This window comes from Mandrillus leucophaeus, unplaced genomic scaffold (genome assembly GCF_000951045.1).
Source record: "Mandrillus leucophaeus isolate KB7577 unplaced genomic scaffold, Mleu.le_1.0 Scaffold60, whole genome shotgun sequence".
Taxonomy (NCBI): Eukaryota; Metazoa; Chordata; class Mammalia; order Primates; family Cercopithecidae; genus Mandrillus; species Mandrillus leucophaeus.
In genome coordinates, this window is record NW_012106475.1 from 1981234 (window position 1) to 1990288 (window position 9055).

Below are 9055 nucleotides of genomic sequence, written 5' to 3' on the forward strand. Positions count from 1 at the left end.
ACACCTGTACCACTAGGATACTCTCTGACTAAAGCAATCCATGGGGATTTTCCAGGGCAAAGTGACCTCAAAGTGCCCGTAGACACTTAGCATGCATTTTTGCACATTACTAGTTAGGACTGACCACAGTGTCCACCTTGTCCTGTCTTTCTCCTTCCCCTGCCTTCCAAAGAGGTCCCGCCACCAGAGCTAAGAAAGATTTGCTTTGCTCTGCATGTGAAGTCAACAGAAAACTATAGAGAGACTCACAAAATGACCTTCCTCATAGCAGCAAGTTCAAGGGCTCTAACAGGTTACTGCCATTTGATAGGGGCTGAGACAGGAGAAAGAGCATTGGACTGAGGAGAGTCAGATTCTGATCCCAGATCTTCTGGCCATAGCCTTGTCAACCAATGTCTTGTCTCAGAGCCTGGGAAAAACCACTGCCCTTGGTCAGATTTCCAAACTGCTCTCCTAGGACAGTTAGGTTTGGGGAGTAGGGGATTGGGGGGACATCCACTTCCCATAAGCCTTCATCTAAGTTCTCATTTGCAAACAAAAACCTTCTGACACATAGCCATAAAACTTGAAAGCTACTGCACCAAATTACCTCTAAATTACCTTCCATTTATAACAGTCCACACTCAAAGCATGGTCTGCAGATATGCAGCATCAACATTAGCCGGGAGCCTGTTACAACCCCAGGTGTTCAGCGCCACCTCCCCAGGCCTCCTCAATCAGAGTTTTCAGTACAAGATCCCAAAGTGATATGCATGCAACTAAATTTTGAGAACTAGTCTACAACTCTTTATCTTTTCCTCTAACTGTTTCAGATGTTATTGCTCTACACTAGTTATAGTCAAAGCATCCTACAAAAATATCCCACTAGGAGAAGCCAAGAGAACTATTACTAAGTCTTATAATGTTATGCATACTTAAGTGGGATGAAAATACTAGGTGACCAGATGTTCCATTTCCCTATCTTTAAATATGCTGGAAATCACAGAGTGTTGGGACTGATTCTCCACTCACCAAGCAATCACTCATGATGGTGAATATCCCTCATGCTCCCCTCTCTCTAGCCTACTGACACTCATCCTTCAAAGGCCCAGGAAGCCTGCCCCTTCCATGGCACATGCACAGAGTCCCCTGCATGTGTGGTTTCCTTGATGAAACTGGCATTTGAGGTACTACAACAGCAAGAATCTTCTGAGCCCTAAAAGCACTTACTTCACGTGACACAGTCAAGTTTACTTCTTCCATTCAGCTTCTTCGACTGCCCAATCCACCCTGTTCACTCCTTTCACTCAATTTCAGTTTTGTTCTCTAATCAGAACCACAGCACTTAGCAACTGTGTATGATAGAATTATTACATCTTTTCCTATGTTTGTTTCAGCTCTGCAACTGGAGTATAAGCTACTTGAGAGGAGTAATGTGTATTTCAGCTTTTGACGGGCCCTGGGCTCTCTGCTGGGGTATTTGGTAAATGTATATGTGCCGAGGAACTCAGTCCCACTTTCTTACCAGCTACACTTTGTCAGGTACCATTATAATAGCACTGTATTATCTACTGTGTAAAAAAAACCACTGAATCATTTGATTGTTTTTTCCTAGTAAACTAAGACAAGAAAGCTATTTTAAAATGTTGATAAGTGGAATGGGAACAAAACCCTAGAATGAGCTTCCGGGTTCCAGGGAGTCCCATGTTCCTACATAAAAGCAGACGGGTCCTCTGAATTCCAAGCTGACTCTTGGGATGCAGGCTGCAGAGCAAGGCCCAAGCCTGGACTCTCGGCCCCTGTTCTAACAGTTCTGCTTTCTTTGGGAAAATCCTGCCTCAGGCAGCTTCAATGGAAGCAAAAATAGCTCAGAAGAGATGTCTGATTCTGCATCTTAATCTATGTGAATTGGATGAGCTCAGTGAGGCCTTGGAAGGAATGATCAGGAGAGATGAAAAGGAAGAAACACATTAAAATCTCAAAGTAGTGATTGTATATTTTAAAAAGGAAAAGAAAAGATTTCTAAGAGCACCATACCTTTCCTAGCAAATGAGTTACACAAGGCACTTCACCCACAGATGAAAACCCCAAATTTCTCCTCGGGTCAAGGAGAAGCAATATTTTCCCTCTTCTCTGGTGTTGTCAATTCTCTTTAGAATTAGACTTCTGTACGACAGTCTGGGAAGTTTTCAGTTACTTCTCAGCCCCTTCAACCATCATCTTGTGTCCTCATTTGTTTACTTAAACAAAAACAAGCCAATTTGCTGTGAAGTTTGTCTGTCTTTTACTTGCTTTGACGGGGACTGTTTATAATGTATACTCAATTGTTGAAGGCCGTGAGCACCCAGGTGATACAACCAAACCCAAATTATTCACGAAAAAGAGTACAAATATGTATGACCTGCTACAACTTACAATCAGCAGTAAACTGCAGGGTCATCCCAGACTGACCCAAAGAAAATTACAAAACCCTAAGTGAAAAGTGCTTCGTATATAAAGCCCCTATATATTTCATTCAGCAAAACGATTTCTTCTTTTCACATTCACCAACTGAAGGAAAAAGTGTTGATAAGTTATTTGGGAAAACTGGGTCAGGGCTGCATATTTTTAGGAGAGACAGTGAAAAAACAAGGCTAAAACATAGAAGGTGGGTCCCAGTAGACTCATATCTTTTTAGGGTTCCAAGTCATTCTCAATCTCCTCTTCATAATCCTTTCTGATAAGATTTCTGATCATTTAGAATAATATTATTTATATCAATTCTATAGTAATTAAAGGCAAATTTAAACCTGAGGGATAGAATAGATCCTTGCTGGATCATTAACAAGTAACTTTCGGACAATAACAAGGTTTTATAATCACCATTTCTCAGATAAGAAAACTGAGGCTTAGAAATTATTTAACTAGCCCAGGCTGATTTAAAAATCTATACTCTAAAAATCTGCTACAACTTATGCCCTCCTACGGCTATAAGTAAGTGGCCACCTGGAGAATACTTTTTTCTCTATTTCCATCCTTCCTTCCCCTGCATATGCCAATGCAGACAGCAACCAAGCTGCCCTCGGAAGATAATGCCACCATGTGGCCAAAATGGAAACTGTCTGAACTAAACTGGCTCTTCCACTCATGCCTCTCAGAGGATCATGCATGTAGGCCCATACATTAAAGGGGATAACACTATATTCTGCATGGGAGATACCTTCTTGCCCCCTCTTTACAATCCTTTTTACATTAGTATATTGAACCATCTCCTATTCACCTCTCAGGACTCAGCTCAAACGTATCTCCTCCTCAGGGAGGTCTTCCCTGACTCCCCAGGCAATAAGCAACTAGGTTCACAATGTTCCCGGTATGCCTCTCCTGGTACTTTTTATCCCCATATCTATGCTTCAGCACCTATGAATTTTATATTAGTCATTTACCCCACACTGAGAATATCTATCATGTACTAGGCACTGGACTAGAGTAAGTTACTTTTGTATTTCCATTGTATAACACTGGTTCAGGAAAATAGCAGGCAGTCAGTCAGAAAATGTTTGTTGAATGAATACATGAATGAAAAAACTATAAACAAGATCTTATCCATATCATCAGGAAAACAACTTCTGCTGTTTTCTTTTTATTCCATTTGTAACCTTAAAAAGTAACGCAGGGGCCAGGCGCGGTGGCTCACGCCTGTAATCCCAGCACTTTCGGAGGCCGAGGCGGGCGGATTACCAGGTCAGGAGATCAAGACCATCCTGGCTAACACGGTGAACTTCTGCTGTTTTCTTTTTATTCCATTTGTAACCTTAAAAAGTAACGCAGGGGCCAGGCGCGGTAGCTCACGCCTGTAATCCCAGCACTTCGGGAGGCCGAGGCGGGCGGATTACGAGGTCAGGAGATCAAGACCATCCTGGCTAACACGGTGAAACCCCATCTCTACTAAAAATACAAAAAGTAGGCGTGGTGGCAGGCGCCTGTAGTCCCACCTACTCGGGAGGATGAGGCAGGAGAATGGCGTGAACCCGGGAGGCGGAGCTTGCAGCTTGCAGGGAGCCGAGATCGTGCCACTGCACTCCAGCCTGGGCAACAGAGTGAGATTACCGTCTCAAAAAAAAAAAAAAAAGTAACGCAGGGTACAGGATGGCATACTTGTACTACAGAAACCAAAACCATAAAAATCATGGAACCAACATACCTACCCTCTAATGACAGCAAGTTTACACAAATATGGGGTGAAATTGACAGCCCCTCATCCCATTCTAAATGTGTTACACCCAATACACTGTGATTAAATTTTTTTAAAAGTTAGAATTGTGTCTAGAATAAGAGTAAGTACATTCTGAGAGGTAGTCTTCCATCTCCACAATTTTTTTTTTTTTTGTCTCAAACATCACGATTTTGGATATTCTTTTCTCTTGTATTTAACTATAAGTATAGGAATTTATTGCCATTTACTTACCACAAACATACACAAATCGTGTATATTTTGTGGGTTACGTTTTTGTGGATTAACTTATAAATCTCTATGAAAAATATATTTCAAGTCCAAGTGACAAAAGCCATAAATAAATAATGCCACAAAACCTATTTTTCTTTTGGAAACTTCAGGTAAAGTCAGTGGGTTGCATTTTTGCCACTTGTAGGTATCAAATGACCTGCTAGTCCCGGAATTGAGACTGGCCAGAAGTCTCAATGTTCAACTGGGGCAGTAGCTGAAGAGACTTATCTAAGGTTATAAGGATTCTGGAAACAAGACTGTACGAGAGAGCTGATCATGACTGTATCTGTTAAAAGAAAAACACACCCACAAATAAATCCATAGGGATCAATTCAATTATTTTCTCAGAATCTCCAATGACCATGAGCCTGAGGCAAAGGATGAACCAGTGAATCACTAGATTCTCAGTAAATTTAAAAGAATGAAAGCACCAAATTACATCCCGTGGATCTCAAATGAATCATGTTTAATGTGCAGGATATCTCACTATTTATTTTTTTCTTTATTATACTGAGATCGAGTCCCAGATATGAATTTGGTTCCCATTCACCAAGTTTTAAAATCTCTAAACACTAGATGAAATGTGAGGGTTTTTTAATTGATGATTACAAAATAAAGTGATACAAGATGACTTCGGTACAGGAAATCTCAGCCATCCAATGAATGAGTCATTCTGCACAGCCTAGTTTTCTGAATTGGTAAGAGCCTTGCACATGAAAACAGCTCGGAGGTTAATTATTCTGGGTGTAAATATTTCCAAAGTATATTGAACATTTCCTTCTCTTCTTAAAGAGTGTGTCTAAAAATGTATTCTTTCCATAGTTCACTGTTAACAACAGTAAATAGCAATTACTGGTTTATGTTATTATAGAGTGGTGCCTGCAAGGTCAATGGAGGGTTCCTACTCTAATATTCCCAAGCTTTCAAAGTTTCTGCTCCAATTCTTGCCTAAAGTTACAGTTTTTCTGTCTTTTTCCTAGTTGTCAGGCTGTCAGGGGTCACCTTTTACTACCCATTACAGCAGCCCCTCACCCCATTCTAAAAGTGTTACCCCCAATACACTATGGATTATTTGTCAAATTTTTTAAATGTTAGGATTGTGTCTAGAATAAAAGTAAGTACTGAGAGAGGGCCTGAAATATTCTCTTGGACTTTCATACTATCTACTCTGGTTGCGAGTGGACTTTTTGCCCCCTTCCTGGTTCTTGGCTAGTTTCCGGATACGCAGAGAGCCACACTACAGACTCAGGTATGCTATGATGACTCCTGATGCTCTTTATGATCCCCACACTCCAAATGTAAACCAAATCATCACATGACCTAAGAAATTTCTGTCCTGGCCACACAACAAAACAAGTGCAAAGATTTCCATGCAGGCGAAATGTCTAGGTTGAAGGATTAATCCAGAAACTGGAGAAGAGTTCCTATCTTACATAACAGTTCTATATTTTGTATATCTACATCATTTAGCAGCATGAACAGGTGGGTATCTTATACAAATAAGTATGGCCAAACATTTCTTAAGGGAAAAAATTACCAAATGACTTAAAAAAACTCACAGTTCAGTGTTTTTAACTATGAGATTTTTTCAATTAGGCCATCTCATTTTAACATTTAACTGTTTTACTTACTAACCTGGTGGCTGCTATATTGGAAAAAGTCATCTCCATTACTCAAAGGGAAAAAGTGCTGCTCCAACATTTGAATAACCTAAAGATGAGTTTGAATAGTCCCTACCAGCACTGAAATCAAGCATTCAACCTAAATGGCTCTACGTAAATCCTCTGCAATCTATAAAATGCAAAAGTTTATATAACCCTGTTTGTCAAACCTGAGAAAGTAAAACGGAGCAGGTAAACCAGGCTTCCCGCTGAAATTAAGAACACAAGCAAAGAGGGTGGATCATCAATTACCCTAGTTATGCTTCCACACCCCAGGGAAGGAGGCTGGCCCTCCAGCTATTTATAAACGTGGAGCTCAACCAAAGGGGGCCCTGTCATCGCCACCCCAGTGAGTCCGGGTATGAGCTGGGAGGCTCGGGCTCAATGGAATCTCCCTCAGTACGGCCCTCCATACTTGGCCATGCAGGATCTTTCGGGTGCAGTCCTGTCTGGTCAGGAAAAGAACTGTGAAGATTTCCAGCGGTCACTTCCACCCTATGATTCTATATATGGAAGCATCCCATTCTAGTGTTTTCACCATCGTGCACACCATACTAGGGAGGAGGAATGAGTAGGCCGGCTCGCTTCTTGCTGCTCTGAAGGCACACTCACTTTAGTGTCTCCCAGGCCCCACTGCCCTGGACTGGACCTTGTCATCAAATGGCAGCCCAGACCTCTGCTGAGCTTTGCAGGCTCGCAGCTTCAACGTGGAACAGCTGGAAGAGGACCCTGCATTCTTTTCTCTGCATAAACACTGGGGGCTCTGTTCACCCTCCTGCAGCCGCATGAACTAAAGAATTTCCCCTATCCAAAATCACAACCATCAGACTTTTCCCCCATCCCCCAGCCTCCTCCTACCCTCCAGGATATAATTTCAGTCTGTCACCACCCACGCTAGCAAATAGGAAACTGCTGGACCTTTCGACTATATTCACTTTCCATACTAGTTGAGGTGTCTGTAAATACTAGCAGGGTAATATGAAACGATTCTGTTCTATTCAGTAAAGTTTCCTGACCAGAAGCATTAGGGAACCCACTTCATGCCTGTCCTTTCTCCAAGACCCTTTCTACAAGATCTGTATCAATATGGATAATGTCACGAGCGGTAAGCTTAACCCCATAATACACATACTGCAAATGTCATTTTACTAGTCTGTAGCGTCACCTGCATATTATTCTGAAGACGAAGCTCTAAAACCAGAATATCCGTGGGGAAAACCGAATAATAAAATTGGATTTTCATGTACTCCCCACACAGCCTTATCCAAGCTTGGCTTCTGAAGGGCAGTCCCGGGCATCTATCATGTGTTGCTGAAATCCAGCGAGCCACGTTGCCCAAAAGAAGAAGGAGGAAGGAAAAAACACACACACCCAGAAAATCCAGACTCTACGTGACCTGACTTACTTATTTCCCAGGAACTGCATGAGAGAAAAATCAATCATTCATGCTACCGTAGCTACCACACGGAAGGGGCTGATGGAGTTCACAGTGGGCAAAACCCCAAAGCGGCCGGCGGAGGTAAGTGGGCGGGGAGAGGGGGTAAAGGAGGGAGCGGATTGCGAGGGCCTCGGGGGCCGCGCGGTCCGGGTCCTGGCGGAGCGGCTGGCGGGGGCGGGCCCCGGCCTGGCCCAAGGCAGGGAAGCGAGGGGCAGGCGGGACGGTGGCGGCCGCGCACTTACCGGGGCTGTTGGCCTCGCGTTCGAGGACGTGCAGTTCGGCGCAGTCGGCCAGCGAGTGCTCCAGGCAGAGCTGGAGGAAGCGGGCCTGGGTCTGGCTCACGCGCTTGAGCAGCGACAGCAGCGCAACAGTCTGCTCGCACTCGTTCCAGCCCTTAAACCAGCCCGCCAGCACCCCGACCTGGTCGCGAAACATCATGGTTAGGGGGTCGCCCTCGGTCTACAGAGCCCCCTGGGCGCCCCAGACCGCCCCGCCTGCCCCAAAGTTTGGCGGAGCCGCAGCCCCGCAGCCGGAGACGCGTTCCCGTTCCAAGGTGGCTCTGGTGCCCGGACGCTGCAGGTACTGCCTGGGCTCCCGCCTCTCTCGTCTGGTTTCAGTTACGTTCCGGTGGTTCTGGCTGATTTCCCCAGAGACGATGACAGACAGTAGCACGGAAATGTTTCTTTAAAAAAAATAACGACTTTTTAAAAATCCCCCACAAGGCACACAACTGAATGAAGAATGCTGTCTCCCCCCTTCTTGCAGCTTCGGGATGGTGATTTCCGGCGTCCTGGGGTCTCCTCCCCACTGGGCGGCAGCTCGGACCCTTCACGCCCGCATTCCCGAGCGGCGATCACCACTGGAAGGAGAAAAAGAGCTGCAGTGAGACCTCGGCCAGCGGAGGAGCGCGCCCTGGGGGACGAGGGCATCAGAGGGGGCCAGGGGTGGGGGCGTCCCGCGGAAGGTTGGCTTCCCCGAAATCTGGCCGCCCCCTCCGCACCCGATGCGGGAGATGGGCTATTCCCGGCTGGGGAATAGCGAAAAGCCTGCTTCCCAGGTGCGGGAGGAGACCCCGCGTCTTCCTGTTGCTGCCGCTGCCAACGGCTGGTGCTCCCCTCACGCCCCGCCCGGGGTGGCCTCGGGCTCCGTGCCTGCGAACGCCAGCACCAGCAACAGATCTTCCCCGCGCAGAAAACTTGCAATGCGGCTGCGAAGGGGCGCGGGGGTGGGGGTGGGAGCTAATGCAAAGCAGAGGCGGAGGCAGCGGCAGCCCGAGTTCCTTCCTCCTCCTCTTACTCCTCCTCCTCCTCCCAGAGAAGCAGCCGAGTGGCTGCAGCTCCATCTACAGCAACAGCCAGCATCTCCACCGCCAGGCGCCCCTCTGGATTTAGGCCGTGAGCAGCCGCGGCAGCAGCTCGAGACAAAAATAAACTCTCCCCACCCAAAGCTCCGCGCCCAGCGGGCGGCGGCGCAACCCAGAGCCCCGGCTCCCCC

The 9055-nt window shown here is 45.8% G+C and overlaps 1 protein-coding gene across 1 annotated transcript in view; it reads right to left on the minus strand.

Annotated features, from left to right (window-relative positions):
• The window catches only part of SAMD4A (sterile alpha motif domain containing 4A), a 237871-nt gene extending 229068 nt beyond the window's left edge, over positions 1 to 8803 (minus strand). The window contains exons 1-2 of the mRNA XM_011999697.1: positions 8562 to 8803; positions 7804 to 8420 (exon numbers count right to left, since the gene is read on the minus strand). Of these exons, the coding sequence (XP_011855087.1) occupies positions 7804 to 7999 (196 nt within the window). The 5' untranslated portion in view covers positions 8000 to 8420; positions 8562 to 8803. The remainder of the gene's footprint in view (positions 1 to 7803; positions 8421 to 8561) is intronic.
• Between the last annotated feature and the right edge of the window lie 252 nt (positions 8804 to 9055).